The following is a 25794-nucleotide window of genomic DNA, read 5'->3' as shown; positions in this document are numbered from 1 at the left end:
GATCCTAAATCATTTAAGTGTTTTCAAAAATTTCACCCACTAGGAGCAGTGGTTATGACATTTGAGTCAGCTTTCTGCTACAAATGTAACAGTATGAAATTATCCCTAAACAATTTCCTCAACGGAGTCCTACGTTTCTTCTGTTTAGGACCAGATGTGATCACTACGCAGTTGTGATTTGACAGAGGAGATCCCTGTAAATTATATGTAAGCCCAGCTTCTAGAATGTACTATGAGAGTTTTTAGCTTAATCTCATCTTTGGCCTTTGTTTGCTGAGCGTACTTATAACAAGCTTATATACTAATAGCCATCAGACCAAGGTGAGGAATGGTTTTTTTTAGTGCAGATTTTTGAGGCTAAACTAATGAAAACGTCTCTGAACTTGGAGTCAATATCCTAAAAGAAACTAATGATCAATATTTCAAGTAGGGATGTTGGAGTTTAACCGAGGAACCAGTTAATCGATAAGATGATATTTATCGGTTAATGTTACTGGTTAAATTGCAGAGCCCACAGCAGGGAGGCAGCCAACTCCCCAGCTGGGCAGAGTTTAGCAGGGCCTGCCACCCCACTCCCAGGGTGCAGGGAGGCTCACTCCTGGGAAGGCTTCTCTGTGGGCTCAGCAGTATAAAACATATTTAAAATTTATATTGCAGGACCTGCAGCACACGTAACTATGTAACTTGAATGATTTTTAGCATTTACACAGTTACATTTTTAACCCACTTCTTACATTCTCAATCCCAACGCACTCTCAGAGACCAGACTGTAAAGGACTTCAGAGGGAGATAGTGATATTTGCACAGTGCTAATGTAGAACAATGGCAAATTCTTACTTTAAGACAGATCGTCACAACCCAGAATATAGTTAATATGTACAACTGCCAGCCCCACTGGGATGATCTTGTTGTTGTATGGTTAAATGTCTCCTGGTATGCTGCTTCCCAAATGTACCTTTTCAACTCAGAACTTGGCAAACTGAGCAGTGCCAGTGTCAGTATAAAGGTAACTTTGGAAAGAGACATCCCATAGACAATGAGCTTATTTTTGGGCTAATTCTATTATGAGCTAATTGTTGGGTTTTGTGTTTAGGGATCATCAGAAGAATGAATACGAAGGCTCTCAAAACAAGTGGCCTAAAAAACTTCACTATTTTCCATGTAATATAAATTAGTTTCACATGACAAAAAGTGCAAGGTGAGATATGCTGGAACAATTAAGACAGTGCTAGACTTTCATAAAACAATTGCAGTTATGTACTTTTACTGTGCATATAAACGTAGAAAATATATTTGCTTTCAGATCTCTGGTAGGTAGCATTTAACAGTATTTAGCAGTAGCAGTCTTCACTGTTGTCTCTTTAGTGTTTCAGAGGCTTATTTGCTGTATAAAATCAGCATGGAATATTAATAAATCAACATGGAATATTAATAAAATACATGCTTTGCCACAACATTCTAAGTATTACACAATGACAGCGCTAGTGTTCAGCAACATACACACTGGGCAAATTCCGCTGAAAAACATTGGGCTGGGCTGGGGATACATTTATTTGCAGTCAGGTAACAACTGAAGAATGAAATAACTAATGAAGAAAGTGAAAATTTAAATTAAACCTTAATCTCTTACACACACACCCCTATACCCCCTGATATTCCTGGTATTCCTCAGTGTCTACTCTTATAAGTTTCATGTATTTCAAATGTTGGCACAATGAAGGGTCTAGCAAAATGGTTTTCTAATGATCAAAAGAACTCCATGATTGAGTCTGATTATTAATATATTTGAGGCAAGCAACATGGGAATTTTTCATTTATGGTGTAATACCATTGCAACAAAATCTTTTAATTTTTGTTATTGTTTAAGATAATAATTACTCAACATTAATTTATCATAAAGACATAACTTTTGTAATGATGTCCAGAAAAAGGAGACTCATTAAATTACACAGGTCATGCTGAATTATACTTTCACACGATTTTCAAAGACAGCCATTCATCTAAGAAGGCAATGAAGTATTCCTTTTTTTCCCCTAGCTCAAACCCAAGCCAATATTATACGAGCTAAACTCAGTTTAGCAGCTTGAATGGAATATGGCATCCTCACTTCGTTTGAAGTAGGATGCTGTCAGTGTAACTGCATGGAGATGAAATTATGATGTTAAGACACAATAAAATCCTGAAGACCGCAACACAAAAGAGACTATTACTTATGTCAAATTAAAATGGAAAATAATGTTAATGCACATCTTTGCTACAGTCAAGGCATGTATGCTGAAGTGAAACATGGAAATTAACACCCACTCTAGACAAGTATTTGTATTATAAAATAACAGAGAAGGGAGGGGTACATATACGGTCATAAGAACCTAGGAAATAGGTCATTACAAAAGAAGATTTTTACTAAAAATAAGAAAATTCAATGTGGCTGACAAAGTACCTTTAAGTGGTTCTGTACCTCCATACTTGGGTACCTAAGGTACTGGATCTCTCCACAGAGGACAGCAATTCTTGCAACATATTGTATTGGGTGATGTAGTAATGCAACTGACTTCAATGTGTAAATCTGGTTACACTCAGGACTATCTCCCTATGTTACCTCAAAATGTGTAAGTACAATGGTGTGGACTCAGTATTTCTACAGGAAACCTGTAACCTTTTTTCTGTGGGTTTATGTCTTTGTAATATTTTCAAGTAATAACTTTATTCTAAATTAGACACAACTGCAATCATTTTGGGGAGGGTTTAACAATCAATTTCAAATGTTTAAGCTTGCTGCTGTGCCATAAGGCAGTAAGTATTCACAATAGGGATGTCAACGTGTAGTTGACTACACGATTAACCAATAATCCTTGGCTTTCCAGTTACTCTTGTCCACTACATACACTACCTTCCCTTGCTGCCTCTGTATCAAAGGCAGAAAGTTGGGGGTGTGAGGACTGGGAGGCAGTGCCTGTGAGGAGCTGGCTTTAAGCAGACTGCCCATGAGCACCAGCTCCAACCTGCCCTGCACCGCACTTCCCCCTCCCTCCCCCACTGCTGCCTGATAGAGGCACAGCAGTGTGGAGAGTGAGGGGTGCAGGCTGGAGCCAGTACCCTTGGGAAGCCGGCTTTCAAGCCAGCTCCCTGCATGTGTCGGCTCCAAGGACCTGCCTGTCCACCCCCTCCCCCCCGCACACCCTTCCTACCTCCTACAGGGTCAACGAGGGGAGGGGTGACCAGGCAGGAGCTGGTTCCCCCAGCACCAGTTCCACAGTGCCACATTCCCCCACCCCCGCACTACTGCCTCTATCAGAAGCAGCAGCATGGAGGGGGAGAAAGGGAGGCTGCCGTGAAGCATGCTCTGTCCACGGCAGCCCGGGCTCATCACAGCCAGATGCTGGTCCGCAGCAGTAGCCCTTGTCCGTGGGGGTCCAAGCTTCCAACAGACAAAGGCTGCTCCGGCATCCCACGGAGCAGCTTCTGCCCGTGGTGATCTTGTGCCCATTGCAGAGAGGCTGGTCTGCAGCACCAACTCCTGTGTGTGAGGGGTCCAAGCTCTCTGTGGACAGGAGCTACTGCTGTTGACCAGCCTCTGTCTGCAGGGAGCTCAGACCCCCCATGGACAGGGACTCCTGCCCGTGTATCAGAGGGAGTAGCACGGGGTAGCAAGGGCTCCCTGGTAGTGGCACTGCCCCCAGGGACTATTGAATAGTCACGTAGCTGTTAAGTTTTCATGTGGCTATCTGACTGCTCAGTTTCACAATAGCGAACATCCCTAATTCACAATGCTACCGGCACACATTTCACTAGTTATGACATTAAATTTTTGTACAAAGCATACTAGGACATGCTTCAGAAAGTGCCCACCAAATTTATCCAGTCGCTGCCCTGAACTGCCATAATTGTGTGACTCCAGTTAATACATTTTCACTCACCTGCGCAAAGTGGGAGAGGCCACATCAGGGTACTTGGCTCCTTGCTGGTGAGTACCTGGAGTTCCACTAGAAGCAATCTGTGATGCAGGGTTCACTTTAACAGAGTTACACGAAGCCACGCTTTCATTGTCAGATGAGATCCCTTTCTCTTTATCAGTTTGGTTGACTAGACCTGGCAGAGAGCTTCCAAGGGGTACCTTAGCCGTCTCTCTCATTTTAGGGACAGGCAACCCAGCTGACTTGCTGCTGATGTTGGAGTCTATGCTACTTGTACTAGACCTATTACCAGCTCCACTTCTGCTACTGGATTTACTGGGTCTGGGTAAACTACGATACTGAAGATTAGTGCGGGCACTAAGTGCTAAATAGCCATCGTCCTGGTTTTGAGAGCCATCAACACTAGTTTTCCGACCAGAGGACCGACCCATGAGTCCAGATGATTTAGGGATTTTGCCCAGTGTGGCTGATCTGCTGGTGATAGTCGCACCACTGGCAGTAACCATAGTCATGCCCGAAGCCGATCCACTCTGTTTCTTAAATCCAAATGTATTTGTATTAGCAGCAACTGTTCTAGAGTTACTTGTGGGAGGTTTTTTGGATTCATCACCACTGCTGCGTCCTGCATCTGATGGAGAACGTTTAACATGCGCAGCTTTAGGAGAAACTCTACCTTTTTCTGATACCTTGGCATCATCCGTTTTGCCTAAAAAAAAAAACGGAAAAAAAAAGTCTAATGTTTAACAAATTGAAAATGCTAAGCAAATGGTAAACATCAAAGCATCACGAGAAACAAAAGTATGCCTGCCATCCACAAGAGTGTGGCTTAAGAATTATGATCCAATTTGCATTAAACTAAAATGTACTATTGAGGGTAATAAATGCAGGCTTTCCAGGAGCGAGAACTTGGTGATGTGCTTGCCCTTGAGAATACATAAAAACAGTGATCAGAGCAGAATGTTAAGGAATAGTGATAGATAAATAAGAAGAGTTTTTTCTTCATGGCTATCATTGATTGGATCCCATTTTGTCAATAGTGAAGTGTTATATGGTAATAGTAAATAAGCTTTAGCAAAAAATGTGTATATAACTGGTGAAAGCCCTGTTTTCAAAACAGATCTTGAAATTTCCATTCACGACAGGGCAGTGAAAGTGTAATACATCTGTTTGCATGTACAAATATTATTTGTGCTCATGCACAAATATGTATGTGCTAAGAACTCTGATGAAGTCCATCTGAAAATGGGCTTTTATATAAATTAACATATAGTTGCTACTTTAGCCATGAAAAAGCTTCTTTCACACAACTACCATATATACTTGATCATAAGCTGAATTTTTTGGTAAAAAAAAAAATCACACTGTGAAGAGCAGGGTGACAATCCTGCTTACAATTGCGTCATTGTGCTTCACATTTTTTTCCATTGGGAGGAGGAGTTGGCAAACATCAATTCCTAGCCCAGCTGGGCAAACTGCTGGTGCACTGGGACGTTTTGTATATGTAGAGCATCTGCAGGCACGAAGCCTCTCAGCTCTCATTGGCTAGGAACAGCGAACAGCAGCCAATGGGAGCTGAGAGGGTCCGAGCCTACAACTAACACTCCCCCAGCCCATGATGACGAGCTGGGACTGGAAGTTTGTACACCATCAGTATAGATTCGGCTTATAAATGGGTCATTGATTTTTTTTAACATTTTGTTTCCTATAAATTGGAGGCGGGAGGCCGGCTTATAAATGGGTTTACATTCAAGTATGTACAGTATTCTTAGCCATGTAAAATCTAGGTTCTGAGTTATTTTTAATCCAGTAATATGAAACTGGAGTTTCATTTATCATCTTTACAAGAAAGAAGAATATTATACTACAAACATTGTGTCCAAAGAACAGTCTAATTTAAGGGGCATTCAAAACAAACAATAGTCAAAGCATTTTAGTATAATTGATATATTTTAAAATTCGCATAGAGTTATAAATCAGAAACATGGAGATTAAGTACGCTGTACATATATTCACAAAAAAACTACAAGTAAACACAGAACTAGTTAAAGTTCATTTTCTGCCACAGGAAAGTAGGTAAACATGATTTCTCAACTGTAATCTGTCAACCTGCCTACGTGACATATTTTTCTCACCTGTTCCAGGTGTTTTCAGTGAGCCTGAGGTGGTTGAAGGTTTAGTCCTTGGTGCAGTAATGCCAACCTGAGCTGACATGCCCCGTCTCCAGGATCCAGTCTGTGAAATGACAGTAGTCTTCCTACCAGAAGTGCTTTTATCAGATTCATCAGACACATCGGAAGGATTTCGCCTCCATTTGGATCCAGACTCCATCTTTATGCCACTATCTGATCCTCCATCAGATTTCTTGACTTCATCACTGGACCACAGGGAATTCCGCTCAACCTGTGAATGCTTTTCTGCATCAGTCTAAGGGAAACAATACATCACAACAGAATCTCTATTGTACCTTTCTTATTCAAATCCTTCATTTTGGGGGAGTTCAAAATCTAAAACCACCAAACTGATTTAAAAATTCCCTAATAATTTTGATTACACTTAGACATTTGACATTGTTTGTTAAGCCTGCTTTTTTGCCAGAGAAAAGCCAAGATGTGTAATGAATCTTACTATGTTTACTTTCTGAAAAATTACTAAATAATCACTAAAACAGCAAGCAACCAATCTACACCAAATACCTGATTAATAAATAATAAGGAAAATATTCAGTTAATTGCCATTTACCTCTTCCTTGAATGTTATGTGAACCCTTTCATTGCAATGCAGAAAAAATCATTTGAAACACGTGCTGCTAGCTTTTCTTTGTTCTTGCTACTTTCCTATCTCTTGTCTGGCAATTTGATCTCTAGAGCACAGAGAGGTGGCTTTTTGCAAGACTGAAAGAGGCAGAATGCTGTTAGTTTTAATCTAACCCATTAGAAAGACACCCAAGAACTGGAGAGAAATGAAACCCCATGATACCACTTTCAAAAACATTAAAATCAATTAAATCCACAAAGAAAATCAGTTCCGAATTTGCACTGAAGCACCTCTTCCTTTTTGATATTTTGTCAATCTGACTGCACCTCCCATTTATAAAATCAGATACTTTATAGAGAATTCTACAACCATTATGTTTAAGGCTGGAATTTTCCCCTGAACAAACCATAGCCAAACTCTGGACAACTCTTTCAATACCATTATATTATCCTATATATTTGCTACCCCATACTTCGCTTTCCTTCCCTTTATCAATGATTATTAAGAGATACATCTATTAAAAAATCCTCTTACTGAATTAGATTTCCCCTGCCAAACTTATTTTGTGAAAAACAATTGGAAGATTGTAATATTTACAACCAACTATAAAAGCTGAGCACCACCCACTTATTGAAGAATGTGGACTCCAGACCTGGAAAAAATAGCCATAGCTAAGGTTACTCTCTAATCACAGCATCTTTCTGGAGGCAGCAGTCAATCCACAGTTGCTTGTGTCTCGCCCAATGAGTTGTGCGGGAGGCTAACTAAGGCCTCTTCTTGCAACCTGCTGAAAAGTTCTTTCATCCCATTGGCCTCAGGGGAGATGCGGGTGGTCAGAACTTTGTATTAGGCTTTCAGGCACTTTGAAAGACCTGGTCTTATCTTGCCCACGAGCTTTTTTTAAAAAAATACACTGAGATATTGAGGAATCAGCAAAGTGGCAAAATGATATACAGAGAAAAAGTGCATTATGGTGTAATATGCTCTCTGCAAGATTTAACATTTGATTTTGAACCCCATTTCCCTGAGTCTATCTTTGGTTTTATAATTTATTTTCTTTTATTACTAAGTTGGATCTCTAATATTATGAGTGAAGGATCTGTTGTTTTTTGTTTAATTTCTTTTGCCTTTTACTGTGATATTTTAAAAAGATCAAAAAAAAAATAACCTAAGTGTTCAATATCATAAATAGTAAAGGTTCATTTTGTATGAAACAGTTGGAAACTTTTGGGGGGGGGGGGGGTGATTAGCCCATTAAATGATAAAGTGCTTGAAGGTCTAATGCTGGACTACAGATTCAGAGACTGTTTTATTGTTGGTGCTTTCTACTTGCCATTCTTCTTATATCCCTCTCAGACAGATACAAGATTTAGGGATTACAGGTTGCTGCTCTAAACTTTGTGAAGCTTTGTCATAAACCAATAGAATCTGGCTATACCGCTCTGCGTACTTCACTACAACATAGCTTCACTTAATCACAGCCTACCTTTATCTGTCTCTTACAAAGCAAAAATGAAACCAACAAACCCCAGCCTATCACTACCACTCCCTCTTCTTTCTGTGTATGCTACTCCCTGTGCATTGTCTAATCATTTTCTATTTACCCTACAAGCCTTCCAGAATAGGTCTTATCTACTTGTCTCTGAAATGCTTAGCACAGATTTGGATGCCTACTGACAAATGTTCCTTTACTTTAAACTTCCCAGGGTTTGCCTTTAGGAAGAAAAGATTTAAAATTTCACCAACAAAGAGAAAGAGCAGAGAGCATAAGAGCAAGTTTTCTGAGGGCGTAGCAGCTTAGTTCTCTTCAACTTTATTTGATGCAACTATTGTACCACATCTGCAAGCATCACCCTTCCCTGGTATTTATACTTTGAAAATCCACATTTTCCAAAACTTATCCAGAGATGCTGTGGTGTCATGTCAGACAATGAAAACAGCACAGAAACGTTGCTGAGGCCAGACCCCCAACACAAAGAAACTTACCATCACAACATCAGCTGAATGCAGCTGTTTGATAGACGTAAGGCACACAGGACATAATAAGCGAATAAGGACTATCAAGTGGCAGGGAGCAAGCTTAACTGATTGATGAAACTCTTAGGATTTGTCTACAGTATCAAGGTTTGTCACCAAAAACTGCCCTTCGACAACAAAACAGTGAGAGTGTACATACTGTGATGTGACTCTTGTCAGGAAAAATGGTTGGTTTCTGACACAAAATACATCCATCCCCATGACTTTTTTCTTTTACTTTCCTTTTATTGTTGACGTTTTTCTTTTACTTTCCTTTTATTGTTGACTTTTTTCTTTTACTTTCCTTTTATTGTTGACAAAGAGCTGGCTTAGGGTACGTCTAGACTACATGGCTCTGTCACCAGAGGCATGTAGATTAGGCTACCAGACATAGGAAAATGAAGCGGCGATTTAAATAATCGCCGCTTCATTTAAATTTACATGGCTGCCGCGCTGAGCCGACAAACAGTTCATCCCAGGAGGCATACCTGGGTGGTCGACAAATACCTTCGATGTCGACACCCGCGCATCCAGACTATCGCGCTGACCCGACAAACAGCTGATCAGCTGTTTGTCGGCTCAGTGCAGCAGCCATTTAAATTTAAATGAAGCGGCGATTATTTAAATCGCCGCTTCATTTTCCTATGTCTGATAGCCTAATCTACATGCCTCTGGCGACAGACATCACTCCTTCTTTGATCACTTTAATTGGCCTCCAGGAAGTGTCCCACAATGTCCATGCTCACCGCTATGGTCAACAGTTTGAATACTGCTGCCCTGCAGCCAGGTAAACAACAACCAGCCCCTCCTCCTTGCAAGCCCTGGGAATTTTAAATTCCATTTCCTGATGGTTGGCTTGGTGTGGAGAGGATTCGTCGCAGCTTCCCAGGTGACCATAGTTGGCCATCACACCAAACGCTCTCCCACTTGGACCACGGAGAAGCTGTTGGATCAGATCAGTATATGGGGAGAGGAGTCTGTGTAGTCCCAGCTGCACCTGACCCACAGGAATTGGGATATTTCTCGCAGCTTGTGTGACGAGGGTTATGATTGGGATGCACAGCAAAGATTAAGGAGTTGAGGCAGGTGTACCATAAGGCAAGGGAAACAAACTGTCATTCTGGTGCTGCACCTAAGACCTAGCTTTTCTATAAGGAGCTGAATGCTATCCTCAGTAGTGACCACCACCAAGAACCATGTGGATAATGCATAGGGCATGGATGTGGTGGCAAGAGCACCTAACCTAGAGGACAAAGTTATTGAAAAATAGGTGGAGCTAGATGAGGATGTGCAGTTCCCAGTGTGGTCACCTGATGGGGCAGCAGCCACGAACTGTTCTCCACTCCCAAGGTGCCTTGCCAGTCTCAGGAGTTACTCTCCAGAGGACAGGAAGCAGAAAATAAAACACAGGGTACATGGCTCTTGCGTCTGTAGTGCAGATGTGGGTTTAGGTTGTAGAAAAGTGGGAGGCTGGCTGTATTTCTGAAAGCTGGACTATTCCCTGGGTAGCTAATCAGTGCAGCAGAACAGTGTGTTGATGAACACCAAGACTTTATACAAATTCTCCAGAGAGTTCTCTAGGAAAGTTTCCTGAAGTTACTTGTTAATCGTCTGTCACAGGTGGTGTGGCAGTGCAGCTTTGTTCCTTCTCCCATTGTAAGTTACTATGCCATGCCATTCTGCAATCACTTATGCAGGGACGAAAGCAGCACACAGGGGAGCTACATATAGAGCAGTGTGAGCCACAAACATGCACTAGTTGTACCCTGATTTTCCTGCTTCCTCTCATCAGTGAGATGTTTGCTACAATGATCCCTGCCTGTAGAAAAATGTGGGATAATCCTGAAATTACTTCCATGTAAAGATCCACCATGAGCCCTGCAAAGACGCTATGTTCTTTTGTCTGTATACAAACCTCCCTGCCCCAACAACTCTCATCATGCTTGCAGAGCTGTGTGCCTGGCAAGAGTCAATGAGAAAGCAACTGGTGTGTTGCTAAAGGTGCGTAGAAGATAAATATTTCTAACAATCCACTTTGAATCCACGTACAGGCATTTTAATCGTTTTCTTAGGTATACGATTCCATGCACACGGGCTGCACCAGGGAAGCAACTCCGCAACGGCTATGTTACTGCTGCTCAGTGCCAAAATACTTCCTCAAAGCCTCCCTGATTTCAATTACTGTCCTTTTGGACTTCTCTGACAGCCCTAGTATCTGGCTGCTCAAACTCAGCACCCAAATGCTCTACCTCAGGACTCCATTCCTGACCAAACAGTTCATCCTTACAAACACAGAGATTGTGCAAAGTGCAGCATGCCACTATGACCACAGGAATATTATCCTCACTAAGGTCTAATTTGCCATAAAGGCCCCTCTAGCGCAACTTAAATCTGCCAAAGATATATTTGACTGTCACGTGGCATCTATTCAGCTTGTTGTTAAAATTCTCCTTACTGCTGTCCTATGTAAGGTTTCATGTGTCAGGGCTGTAAGGGGCATGTGTAATCCTTCAGGATCACTGTGGACATTTCCATATCTCCCACTGTAACCTTGTGCTCTGGAAAGAAAGGCTCTGCTTGACGTTTTCTGTACAGGCCAGTGTTCCTGAAGATGCGCGCCCTTCTAGACCGGCCCTTGTTGATGTTAGGGAAACAATGGTGATCCAGAAGTACCTGCAACACTAAGGAGAACTACCCCTTTCTATTGACGTATGCTTTTGCAAGGCGGGCTGGTGCTAATATTGAATGTGTGCACCATCTATCACCATTCCACAGTTAGGGGAAATCCATCTCTTCAAAGCCGCCCCCTATTTCATGTGCATTTCTCAGAATCATGGTGCTTTGTAGCAGGATGTGATCTACTGCTCTACACACTTGCATTAATGCAGCTCCAATCATTGATTTCACCACTCCAAATTAATTTGTGACTGACCGGTCAGAGTCTGAAGTTGCCAGCTTCCAGACAGAAATTGCCACATGCTTCTCTATGGAGAGGACAGATTTCATTCTTGTGTTCTTGCACCACAGGTCTGGGGCCAGCTCAGCACACAGCTCTAGAAAGGTGACTTTTCACATCTGAAAGTTTTATTGCCACTGCTCTTCATCCCACCCCTGCATGACAATGAGATCCCACCATTCAGTGCTGGTTTTCTGAAATCCAAACTCTGCACTCCCTTAAACAGATGTTGTAAGACCACAACTAGCTTAAAAGCTATGAACCTGTGACATGGGGACCAAAGCAGTAGGCTGTGAAGATCTCTGTGCCAGATCTTTGTGGCTAACAACATAGAAGAAAAAAATATGGACAGGCAAAGACCATAATACATGAGTCTAAAGAAAAAATACAAGAGGGGGCAGAGTGGGTGGTGAATACGTAACACTCCACTTTCATAGGCTGCTGCATTAGTTTCAAGTCCAGTCCCAAACTAAGCATGATTCTCACAGTCAAAGCCTATTTACTTGTTCCGCGTTGGTCAAATTAGGATTTGGCTTTTAAGAGATTAAATAAAGTCTTTTGTGAATAATAATTTGCAGCTAACAGCACCTTTCGTTTAAGGGCAGCAGAACACTTTACAGAAATTCTTTACAATTTAAATATTTTTGTGAGGTAGTCTTATAATTCTTTCAGGCAGGCATTAGCAAATAGGTAAACTGAGCAAGGAGCAGTTAAATTAGGACACTGACAGTAAAAAGCAGAATTGTAAATATAACCCACGTATCCTGGTGTTACCAAGGAGCCCTTAATGCCAACAGGGAAGTGGGTTAACAGGAACTCATTCTGGTTCACCGACGAGTGTCATGGGAGGTCTCAGTGAAAAGTGGTGTCACACTGGTCATAGATATCATCACCAAAAGTATGTTCTTACAGTATATACCAAAGGGGAACAGCAGATTTCCCTCCAGACAAGAGGTAAGAAATGTGTGTCTCTTTTTTAGGATGTATATTAAGCTTACACAATGGATGCCTATTTACATACAAAGTCAAATGTTCATAAAAAGAGATGAAATCAACAGGAAAGGAGCATATCAGAAAAAACAAGCCATGAATAAAGACAATGAACTTTGGCTGTATTTCTAAAAGACCAAAAAAAAAAAAAAATTGTGCACCTATTGAATGGACAGCACATTTGCATTCATGAAAACAGAGGCATAGTCAATCTTGGTTGAAAACACTGAAGTGAACTTTGGGTGAGATAAACCTTCTTTACTAGTAATTTCACTTGTTACTTAAGGTTAGCCTCTAGAAAGCATATAATGATTTTGTTTATATATAACCATTTGATTCCAATATCCTTATTCACTAGCTCTTCAATCTCTAGTCTTTGATAATAAATTTAATCTTATTTTTCATTAAAACTATTTGTAAATTCTCTAGTATTAAGCAAAGACATGGTCCTAAGTTGCATCATACAATCAAGGATTGTATACTGTTCCTTTGAGAACAGTGAACCTGGTATTTTTATGAATGTTCAGTGGACAAGGAACTGGACACTACAGGGAATGCTTTGGAGATGGCTCAGAGATTAGTGTGGCGCACATACTAATATGTAAAGAGGGAGCAGGGCCTGTGGGGATTTATAAGGTAGTTCTTATGTTGCCAGAGGCAAGTGGATTCAGGGACCTGACCTATGGCTGGCACCAACAAGGCTGCCGGATGCTTATGGACAGATGCTGGCAAGGTGCCTCACAACCCTGATGAGCATCACTATTCCAATCACTAAATTGTAAAACCTGTGTGAGTTTTGGTCCCTATTGTTCTACACTTGCATTTGCTGGGGTGCTAGAAAGGTTATGGGAGAACAGGAAGTAAGTTTGGTAGTTCTATCAGATTGTGATCTCTTAAGAGATAATTTATTAGAATCTGACCCACTAAGAGGTGTGAGCCAAACTGGGTCACCTACTACTGACTAATATTTTGCATTAAAATAAAGACTAAAAAGCAGTTAAGGTCCCAGAGCACTTTGCCACCTCTAAACCTGCTCTCAATAGAGGCTGAGCACCTGCAACCATCCAGTGAAATCAACGGAAAAAATGGGGGCTCAGCCTCTCTCAGCATCAGCTCCAAATAAGTACAACTTCATTGAAGTGCCACTTTGATGCAGAGGACAGCAGGCAAACTAGCACAGCACACACTTCAGAGCAGTGTCTGTCCTCTTTTAAATCACAAAAAGTCCCTTTAAAGTGACCTTCCTATTAGCAAATATCAGAAATTCTTATTTGAACATTATGTTTACACCAAATACTCTCCAGAAATCATACTTGTGCACACATGGCACAATGTACTTTGATGCAAGAGAGAATGAAGTGTACTGCTGAACAGATAAAAAAGAATTAAAGAGAAAAGGAACAGTGAAAAATGAAACTGCCATTCCAAAGTAGGGAGTCTGTTTTAAAAAAAAGGAAAGGAAAATAATGTTTGGAGCGGTTACAAAAAGAGTAGAGAAAAAGTGATGAATTGGGCCACTCTTAATTCTTTGGGTAGAAACTAGCCCCACTGATTTTAGTGGGACTACCTATGTGGTAGGGAGCTGATGAACATTAGTAAATGAGGTATAATTGAGGCTGTAAAGCTGAAAGTGCTGAGAATAAAATATTAAACATTGATCAAGACAAATTCTGACAGCAGGAGTTTGTTATTTTATTTCTGGTCAGGTTTCCAACAATTTCAGCATGAGTTGCTAAAAAGCTGTAAAGAAGCCAAATATCACAGTCTAGGGTTACTATTATAAGAAATGTGCTGATGTATTTCATTCTTCGCTTCAAGTAAACACTGACCTATTGAAAGGGTGAAGTAAGAGATATGTTTATTCACTTAAAGGAACTGTTTCTATTGCTTAGGGAGAATAACAACTCTACCAATGTATGGCTCAAAGGAAACAGAAATCTTACCTGGGCATCTATGTTTTTACGGGAGGAGGCAGGGGTGTTGGCATAGGAACTGATGGAAGAACTAGTGTTAATGTCATCAGTGCTGAGGTTATCTATGGTGTCACTGATCCCACTGCTGACCGAGCTGCTGTCATCCCAGCTGTGGAAAGAAGCACATGTTTTATATCCAAGCAAGTCAACACTATAGCCATTGAGGACTCAAAAAATACAAAAGTGATAAAACTAAGTTTCCAAATGACAGTTATTCAAAGTGCAACTTTTGACTGATATCATGTTGCTCTCCTTGATGACTTACTTTCCAGTGGATATTATATTAAATACTATAGATGATTCATTTTATGATCACCTATTCTGCACTAGCAATAACACCTGCTACCAGGATACTGGCTCAGCTCCCAGTTTGTATAGCAAAACAGAATTTAAACTAAACATCACTCCTTACTCTCTCAGTCCCCAAAGAGGAGTGGTATGTTTAAGAAGACCCTGCTTGACAGATGAAGCAGGACTTAGCTGAATCATCAATTGGGACAAGAATTTAAATTCAGTGGCAAAATTAATTTTTGAGCAAACTTCTGAACTCTGTTTACTAGCTGAACTTGGATAACATGTTATCCTCTTCCATCACCAGCACTAGCACCATCAGCATCTAGTTATATTGTGTATGGTTGTTAAACAGGGTAAAGAGACAGAAATTTATTTAGAAATAGCCGCCTGGTGATAGTTCTTAAAGCTTTAATCAAAGAATGCATTTTACATTCAAACTCCTACCAGCTAGGTAACACAATAGCGTATTATTTAGGACTAGATTTTCCAGCACATGATAGCTGCAGCTTTCCCCCTCAAATGTGAAAGACACAACTGGAAGATTAGCACAGAAAAAAAATAACACGACTGCACGGTAATAACAGACAAAGAAAAAATTCTAACACCGAGACAGACATGCTACTCTTAATGTGCACTTAAACTAAACTGCTCAAGTAACGATTTACAAATTAATATAAATAAAACTGCTCAAATAAAGATTTACAAATTAGTATAGTTTCTTCTCCAAGGATAATAAAACCCCATTTGAATAACTGTCCTACAGGCACCTCTCCAAATATACCTTTGGAACTCTTTCAGTCTAGTGGTAAATACACATTTCACAAAATTTATAAACAAAATTTCACAGACAAAACAGCTAGCTGTAAAGAAGCCTAAGTATCTATGGCAATTCTTCTCCAGCTACCTTAGAATATGATCTACAGACTTAGAGAAATCCAATCTCCCATTTCTCTTACACTTCCCCATTTGCTTTCAAGTACTGTATTTGCTAAGACCACTCAGGGTTGTTGAACCATCACTTACAAATGGATACACAGGACACATATTTGCTTCTTTTTTCATTATAAATATGTACACACCCCCAAAGACCAGTGGGGTTGTAGCGGAATGGGGGCTAGATTTTCCTAGATTTTCCTCTATTATATTCTCAGCTCTGCCACTGACTTTTTGTATAAACTTTGGCAACCACTTCCATCATGTGCTTCACGTACCCTATTTGTGTATGCAAAGGTACTTTTCTAGTGTTTTGTAATAAAGTTGAAAATAATATCTTTTCAAAATGCTTTTTGTTCAGAGTATATAAAACAAGCATTTAAACTTACAAGAAAAAGGATTTGCAAACTTGGACTAGCTTGTCTCCTGTGCATATTAAGAAAAGTTAATCTGAATAAACTGAAAAATATGCATTTAAAGTGGATTGGTTAATCCACAATAAATCCCAGTGTGGAACATCTCATTTGGAATTGAAGTGCCCTTAATTTTAGTTTAGTTTAACTGCTATGTTCATACTTATTGATTTGAATCAATTTTCCTGAGCATCCCCCAAGTAGCCAAGCCCTGAGTTTTGGAAACACACAATTTAAGAAGTATGCAAGACTTTGAATCTTAAATTCTACCATCCTGAGTCGAAAAGACAACAGAAGTTCATAAATTTGGTTCTGATATTGTTTAAAAGTGTAAGTGCTTCCATTACAGCCAGCAAGATTGGGAAAGAAATCCTGGGTGTGGTTATGTAAATACACTTCACTCAGGTTGCTTAGGCCTGTGAGATATTTAATTGTTAGAATGGTGTTTCTCCCATTGTAACCAATTTCACTGTTGTGAGGGGCTCACAAACTGTGTTAACAGTAAATGCAGGAATTGTGAGATATAATCCCCAGTGGCTTGCAGTTATTGTGGGAATGCACAATGCAGGAAAGTCAGACTGTGTTTAACTCAGTTAGAAGGAGAGACTCTGTCAGTGTAAATACACTTGGACGGACAGAGGCTGCTCTTTCAGACCCCTATAGATTAAGCTGGGGAGGGAGTCAATAAGTTGCATGCCCCTCAGGCATGAGCTGCGGTCTCTTTTGTATGTAAATGTGCTCCAGTGGATGCTGGAATCTCTTGTGGCTGGACTGTGCTTTGGGCCAAGAGCTGAAATCATTGAGAGCTGAGATCACTAGGTTTGGCCCAGAGCTAAATCCACCATAAGCCAGCAGAAGATGCAACGAGCTGCCAGCACGGTGGCAATGGAAAGGTGTAAGGAGAAGCCAGCAGAGCGGTGGCAGTGAGGGGCGATGAATGGCCAGCAGGGCGGCGCCAGAGAACAGCAAGCAGGTAGATGGCAAGTGACCAGCGGAGTGGGTGAGATGCCTCCCCAGCTCAGTATGGGAAGTGAACTCTGTAGATGGATCGCTGAACTCTGGTCTGCCCTGAATAAAGGCAGCGACTGAGAGGGGTGCAGAGAAGGGTTGGGCATGTGAAGGGGACATCACTGCTTGGCTTGAGCGCGAGAGAGGAAAAGGACGCTGCCCAACCTACTTGAGCTGGGGTGTTTACTCGTGGTTTTGGTTATGAACTCTTGTTTGTGATGTTTTCCTATGGACTCTCTCTGTGGTGTTTTCCCAAATTAATGCCATGTTATTTCGCGCCCCTTTTATTAAAGGCTTCTTTTCTACACTCAGACTCTGTGCTTGCAAGTGGAGACGCACTGCCTCCCAGAGGTGCCCAAGGGTGATCTGTGAATTTCCCAGGTCACCGCGTGGGGCTTGAGTCAGTTCTGTGTGGCATGGATGGAGAGGAACCCCATGTTATTGAACCCAACCCTGGCAGCTGCTGGTGCTAACTGGGAGAAGGGTTACAGAAGATGGTTTTTCCCTAGGGCTAGTTTAATCTGGTTGTATTCTGAAGAAGTACTTAGCAATAGAAAAACAAAGATAAAAACGTTTTACATTAAATCTAAGAATCCTTGGCATGTAACACACACACACCCAAAAGATCCTACAACAGTTGTATCACAAATGCTGTTTTCTAGTACTCCTTGTAATAAACCACAGCTCATTATGTTGGACCAAACAGCATTCACATACTCCAATAGGCGCTTATTCAGCAAGACACTTAAGCATGTACCTAATTTTAAATACCCGAATAACCCTATTGACATCAGTCAGTTCCCTTGACTTCAATTAGCCTGTTTCCATACTTACTGTGAGGCACGTGACTGCTGAACTGGAGTCACAATGCTGATGAACAGAGTCAGAAACATGCATGTGAATGTACTGGCAGATGTGGCTTTAAACAGAGCCTGCAAAGTACATTAGTTTAAACCTCTGTTTTACTTAAATTTGTAATACACTAATGGAGGAAGTTCACCATTTAAAGTTTATTAAAAAAATGCTACTTCATTACTAATTAAAAATAAACATGGAACTGCCATGTATGTGGGGCCCAGAGCTAAAATATTTTGCATTTTGCCTGCCAACAGCCAAAGTTACACTAATCTTGGAAAATGCTGACAACACCAGTCAATGGTACTGATGCACAAGCAAAGCTATTTGGACAGGCTAAGATGCTATATAAGCTAAAATCACCACATCAATTTCAGCATTTACTTAGGAGTACTTCAGAATGGGGGAAAATCCGTCTTTAACAAAACAGTAAAAAGTAAAATCTGCACAACATACATCTCAGTATCATCAGGAGGAGGATTCATTTGATCCAATTAAAACATATGCATGCATATTTTAACCTCTTTTTTCAATCCAACATAGGTAAGCATTATTCATCTAATACATTAGAGAAATAATATTATGGTATTACACAGTATATAATATATCCTACATTTTGCACTGAACGTTTTCATATCATGGGGTCATAAAAAACAGCACTCCAAAAAAATTTATCAATCAAATCAATGTGTAACCCCCCTGCAAGGGCAGGATATACTCTCCTCATAGAGAACATAATCAGTTACCTAAATTATATTTGTCCATTTCATGTTGTTTCTTTACAAGATGCTCCAACCACATAAATTAGTTCACATTATTACCTTGTCTTGATGGTTAAAGCCAAAAGGGAGGAAGCAGAAAAGGGAAATCACACAGCCCTCACAATTACAGCATTCCTGGCGCTCTGAGCCATGATAACTTCTTTGTAATTTAGCTGGTGCAATTAATAATTTCTGATGTCAGCAAAAGTGAACTCAGCCATAACACAAGGCTGGAGCCTTTGGGCTTTCCTTCATCCACTTGGTCACTCAACTGAAACTCTTCTTTGATACTCAAAATTACATATACTCTCAGAAGTATATTCATTTCAACCTTTTACTCCATGTGCATGGGGGTAGCACAGCAATGCTCTCAAAGGAGATCAGCACAACTTAAAACATGTTAAAGTGTAAATGGGATCAAGCTATACTCTGAGATTTCAGATATTATACTGAAAGAGATAAGAGACATCCACAGGATGTAGCAAGATCTTTGAGATGCCTGGAGCTCTCAGAACTTGAATCACAGGGCAATCGAGTTTAAAGTACCTCCAGCTCATTTAGTTTCACTTCCTCTACATCACAGGCCACCATCACCACCCAAAACATTTGTATTATTTTGGACTGAATTAAGAAATAAGAAAAAAAGCACTACAAGCCACAAAAGACTAGACTATTATAGCAGCCGCTCACAACAGACCTGGACTGGTACCCACCCAGAACAGGGGGTTGCTCCAGCCCTTTCCATGTCACAGGTGGGGGGCCACTTCAGCTCAGCCCATATTTAACCAGTTAACTGATTAAACGGGATTTTTACATCCCTAATTTGGGTGCAAAGTACCAGTCAGGATAAGGACTACATTGAGCGAGGAAAATACTTTATTATACCACTAATAATCGTTTCTGAAAGATGCTTTATTTGAAGTATCATCTGTTTTCTGATGCGCTGAATTGAAAATAAAGTTAACAATGAATAGCCCAGAATCAACACAGCACTTTAATAATTTCATATGCAACATAAAACAAGAGTTTTTATAAACTTAAAAAACAACAAATGGTCTGGTAGCAATTTATAGACTAACAAAACATGCAGATGGTATCATGAGCTTTCGTGGGCACAGCCCTCTTCTTCAGATGACCGGAGTTTATGTCACTTTTGGAGTATGGGGGATGGTTCCTGTCAGGTGCCCAACTGTTGGCCTACCTCTCTCATACCTTACTCTGTTCCACTGTGTGGCTCAGCACCTTGTACACAACAAGCTAACCCAAGTGATAAGATAACTAAAGGCATATCTTCACTCGCCACGCTGGAGTTCAATGTTCTGGTATTCAGTTCAGAGGGTCTAGTACAGACCTGTAAATCGAAGCTGAGGTCAGCTCTGGCTAGTGTCTGTATTTCTCATAGTGGTGAGGAGTAAGGGAAGCCAAGCAGAACATTAGCATGCAGTGGAGATGGCACCAAGCTCGGCTTAAGGTAAGCTGACTCCAGTACGTGTTCAATGAAGCTGGGGGTGTGTACCTTAAGCCAACCTGTCCCTTACTTAGTCTCAAATCAAATTTCTTTTGTCAACAATGACACGACATTCTTTCCAGCTCTTTTAAAACTTGAGCAAGACCAGCCACTTACAGACTTTCTGTGCGCACAAGCAAGCACACACTGCCTAGGAGATTTTCATTCCATCTGAACTTGTCCCATGGAACCAGCCTTCTGAAATATTCTGAAGTTTCTCACGAAAAACTACTCTCCCAATGTCAGTTTTTACAGAAAATAATCTCACATTGGAGAACAGAACTTCAAAATGTAATATCACACTTTACTTGACTGTATTTTGAATCAAAGAATGATCAGCTAGTCACTGTATACAAACACTAAACTCTGCAACCAGAGACTACTGTATAAGTTGCAAACATTTGACTGGTGGAACTTGTTTTTTTGGCCATTATTCAACGCAACTGTGAAACTACACTGCCTTGGGGTTGGATATAAATCAGCATGAGTGACTGTGTAGAATTAGGACTAACCCACAGCAAAATGAAAGGAACTCTGTAAAAAGTTTTTAGTCAGATATTAACTGTTGTCATATTTTAAAGTTCTTATATAAATACTTACACTGACCACTTTATTGTAGTTTCTGAGCAGCTAAGAGGGACTGATCCTGCAATTAGTGCACAGCCCTATGCCTCTGGGTCTGCTTGCACAGTACATTACATGATCAGAGCCTTAATTTAACCACCAGTGAATGCATAGAGCTTGATCTGCATCTTACACAATTTTCTTGCAATTCCATTAACTCCTTTGGAGTTACTCCTGATTTACATAAGTGGAAGTTGGAAGAATCAGAACTCTTATACCATTGCTGAAATCAAGGTTAAACTACTGACAATAAACAATCCCTATAAAATGTTATACTATACTTTTGTTTTAGTAACAGATAAATCCTTAGTTTTCAAAACAGTAAAAACAACAAATCCTGGCTGCAAATCAACAGTTTGTGCACACACATACAAACTCTGATCCAGTGTACACTTTGTGGAAATGGGTGGTGGACTGAGGAAGTCCACAGAGATTAAAGAGATATCAGCAACTGTTGTGTTCCCTAAGCCACAGCACTAAATTTTTGCATTCCTACCCCTTTACAACTGATCTGTAGAGTTTTTACCGTACTTAAGCTTTTCCATAATTATAGAGAGGGTGTAGGATATTCCCCATGGACACGTACGGGAGTTTCGCATGTGCACCACAACTGGTATTTGCCCTTTCTGTTTTATAAAAGTTCTTCTCTTCTCTTCAAATGGAGAAAATCAACAGTGTGAACACTCAGAGCTAAACGGGCAGGGCACATCTACATTGACTGGAGCAGAGTGGCTGGGCTAAGAAAGGTGCTCCAGGATGACTGATCAAAGCAATTCCCACAGTATTGAGAATTACCATTGCAGAATGTCAGACTATTCGTGTTACTATTTGTGATTGTCAGAATCTTTGGGTCTTTCTTTAGTTGGCCCTTGATTTTACCCCTGTCAAAGATCCAAAAGCTGACTCCTCCAGGATCACACAGAGCCCTCTTACGCTGTACTTGGGTGTTAATTCAATAATGACTCACTAGTGCTACTTATTGAAATATCAACAGAACTTCCTGATAAAATGCCTTCTGAACACCTAGATCTTCTCTGGAGGTCTCCCACCCAAGTACTAGCTCTGTACCTTATTTAGCTTGTGAAAACTTATAGGATCAAATCAGTATGAGAAACAGTTGAGAAAATTCTACTTCACAGATCAAGCAAGGATTGTCCATTAGAAATCCACATCTCTGATACAAAATAAAATATTGTCAGTAATGCAAAAGCATTTGCAATAAGGCCAAACGAACTGTATTCTGATAGTTTTGATATAAATCTACCATTAACATGTGACAGTAAAGAAACAAAAATATCCTCACATCCAACAAGTAGTCACATTCCATCACAGTGAGAGGTGATCCTATGAAAACTGAGATGGACAGAATAGCCAGTATAGTGGGAACAGCTCTGAGCATTATTATCCCAAGCTGGTGTTTCTGCTTACACTCAAACAGAGCAACATATATGCACATGAGAGTAGCACCATAACCTCACAGATAAGGCCACCCCCTTAGAGAGATGGATACTCCATACATTCACTTCACTCAGACCCATCTGGTAAGTGGCATGGTAGAATACAACCTCTTCCCCGTCACTCCTTTTTTTCCTCTCCTGCCTTTATATAGTATCGGAATGACAGCATGGGAAGTGTGGATCAGCATTCATGTTGCACTACCTGTCTGGGCTGGAGAAGCCAATAAGCCAACCATTGGACCAAATCAGTGATGAATCCTGGTCACATGCCATTTGAGGCATGTTATGCATATGCGAAGAAGAATGACAGCATTATACAGATTAAACCTCCCAAATCTGGGATTCTCTGGTCTGGCAACATCAGTAGTCTGGCAGGTATTGACCCGGAAAGTTGAGTATCCTCGCCGTCTGTCCGGTAAAATTTTTTAGAAAATACCGGACACCTAAAATGTCCAGTATTTTCTAATTTTTTTTCCTAGCCAGGAGGCAAAAATCCCGGATGATTACCAGGTTCCTCAGGGGAGCAGTCCGGTCCTGGTAGGGCCAAAAAGCCTCAAAAACATTTCTGAAAGGGGCCACACTGCTTTTTAAAAAAATTTTTTTTTTTTTTTTTTTTTGCTTAACAACTCTCAGGGTCCTTTCCTCCCCTTGCTTCAACAACTTTGGTCTCCCCGGTTGTTTTCCTCAAAGGAATTTTTCCCCAGCGGTGTTTTTTTTGGGAGGCGGGGGGAAGGGAACGGTGTTCGGTATTTTTGGTTAAACCATCTGGCAACCCTAGCCAAGGCCACAAAAGTTGCTGGACTCAAGAGCCTTGGAGGTGGAAAGCAGGAACCCCTCGGGAGAATGCAGGGCTAGCCCCCACCCAGCTGGAGAATCTCTGGCACCAGCAAGACCAGGTGGTGAATGGGGAGTACCCGCCCCCACCAAGAACCCTTGGTGTCAGCCAGGGCAGGCAGAAAAGGGGGAGTCCCTACCCTGCCTAGGAAACCCCTTGCAGACTCAAGGCCAGGTGGTGACCAGGCAGCCACAGGGAAGCCTTTGTGAGAGCAAGACTGGCCCCAGCAATGGGCCCGGTACGGCTGGGCAGCCCCACCTGGGGAACCCCAGGAAACCCCCAGTGGCAGCAGGCTGGGCGGCCCCTGCTCGGGAACTCCCCAGCATTATCAGGGCCAGGTGGGGATGGGGAACCCCAGCCGGGGACCCCTGGAACCCCCGGTGCAGTGGGGCTAGGATGGCCAGGCGGCCACAATGGCAGGTGGTGAGCCTTGGCTGGGAACCCTGAGGAATTCCCAGCATCAGCGGGCAAGTGTTGTGTTCAGGTGCCCCCAGCAGGGGAACCCAGGGAACTCCCCAGCAGCAGCAAGTAGGGGAGCATTGACTTCCCCTGGTCCAGCAAACTCCCTGGTTCAGGATCTCTCAGGTCCCAACACTGCCAGACCAGGGAGGTCCAACCTGTACAGAAGTTCTCCAGTCTCTTCAGGTCCGCTCATTGCTACCCACCTCAACCAGGATTCAGCATAGAAAACTGCTGAGAGAAAGTGCAGAACTCCAGTGTGCCAAGAACTGAAGTAACTGCCACTCATTGTGAGCTTTCCTTTGTTATTTATAATGGACTGTAAAAGTGCTTTATAAAATAATTAAGGAACAGCTCCTGTCCCAAACTCATACAAACAAACACAGGTTTTCACATTGGCACCATCCCTTGCACCTTGCTTCCTACAAAACTAATCAAAGGCAGCTGAACACACATGGACACTGGGATGTGTGCATACTCCCACAGTAAAAAAGGGAGTAGAGACTAAATTTGGGCTTGCTGAAACATCAGAATTTGCCAACATATGTTCTGAATAAAATCAAATTTGGCAATAAAAGGAGTTAAGTTTGATCACTGGGCGAAAGAGCTGTCCCAAAAGAAGCCAAATCAATGAAGAAATAATGCCCTATCAGGTCACAATTTAAAAGAACAAACACAATAAATCGAAAGAATCCATTTTACTACTTAATTATATGGACACACTGTGCTGAAGATTCAGAGGGGTAGCAGAGTTAGTCTGTAACACAAAAAACAACAAGTAGCACCTTAAAGACTAACAAAACATGTAGATGGTATCATCTGAAGAAGTGGGTCTTGCCTACAAAAGCTCATGATACCATCTACATGTTTTGTTAGTCTTTAAGGTGCTGCTAGACTATTTGTTGTTTTTTAAGTTTTTCCAATATCAGATCAGTAAGCAGTTGTTTTTTTGGAGGAAATGCAACATTTTAATTACCAGTAGTAAGTCCAAGGTTTGTTTCAAGTAAAATGCAAAAGTAAAGGATCCTACTCCTTTACTCAGACAAGTACTTCTATGGCAGCCAATGAAACTTTGCAAAAGTACGAACTACATGCATGACAAAAACATTGCAGATCAAATCCTCAAATGTCACCAAGCAGACTTCACTCTGAATGGCGTGACAACAGCCCCAAAAGCTATTGTTACAGTTCAGTGAGAACGTTCACTCCTATAAAAACAAGTTTCTACTTTTGCACAAAAAGCAAATTAGCAGCGTAAGAATATTACGAAGTCCATACAACAGAGCTTCCTAAGAGAGATGAAAGGTCTGTAATGATCATGGGAAAGATACTGATTTCTATACTAAGTTAAGTGGAATGAAATAATTAAAGAACCACTTCATGTTAGTCAGTAAATGTATGTGTAACTGGGTGAAGCATAGATAAAGTCAGTAGAACACACATATTAAATCAGTTCAGTTCTTGCATATTAAGTTTCCTGTTATCAAATGAAAATATACCTAAGCAATAAAATCCAGATTTTATTTACTATTCTGCAAATACAATGGAATACAGATTAAAAAAGAAAAAAAAATCTAAATTCTTAAATTTACTGCACAATTCATCATATATTCTGCCTCCAACGTGTCTACCAGTGTAAAAAAATGGACTAATCAAAGCTGTAACACAGAGATCCTGTTTTTAAAGATAAAAAAAACTTCCTACCTTGTAATATTCCTAGGCCAAAGCATTTCTCCACTCTGTTTCCAATGAAGAGTTCCAGAGAAAGGGCTCAGATTGATTTTACAGGTTGATACCTTCATCGGACTACCATCAAAAACTTTGCTAAAGAATCCAGTTTTAATTTTAAAATATACAGATATTTTAAGAGCTGAGCAAAGCTGTTTTTCAGCAGAGGACTCAACACTTAGCAGTTCTGAAAGACACTAAAAGTAAGGGCTAGTAGAAGGTGATCTTCAAACTCCCCTGGAAAGAAATCTGATCCCTCAACAAAATTAACCCCCGAAGTGCTGAAAGAGTGAGAGGTCAAGACTTTCTGATGGCAC

At 41.0% G+C, this 25794-nt stretch overlaps 1 protein-coding gene across 10 annotated transcripts in view; it reads right to left on the bottom strand.

The window, feature by feature from the left end:
- Positions 1 to 25794, bottom strand: part of NAV2 (neuron navigator 2) — a 689797-nt gene that overhangs the window by 57600 nt on the left and 606403 nt on the right. For all 10 annotated transcript variants that reach the window (XM_075927729.2, XM_075927722.2, XM_075927724.2 and 7 more), the window contains 3 exons: positions 14574 to 14712; positions 6047 to 6338; positions 3918 to 4620 (listed from right to left, as the gene is read on the bottom strand). In XM_075927729.2, coding sequence (XP_075783844.1) covers positions 3918 to 4620; positions 6047 to 6338; positions 14574 to 14712 — 1134 coding nt within the window. The remainder of the gene's footprint in view (positions 1 to 3917; positions 4621 to 6046; positions 6339 to 14573; positions 14713 to 25794) is intronic.

The sequence above is a fragment of the Pelodiscus sinensis genome, chromosome 5 (genome assembly GCF_052426305.1).
Source record: "Pelodiscus sinensis isolate ZL-2025 chromosome 5, ASM5242630v1, whole genome shotgun sequence".
Lineage (NCBI taxonomy): Eukaryota > Metazoa > Chordata > Testudines > Trionychidae > Pelodiscus > Pelodiscus sinensis.
This window is presented reverse-complemented; position numbering and strand designations above follow the sequence as displayed.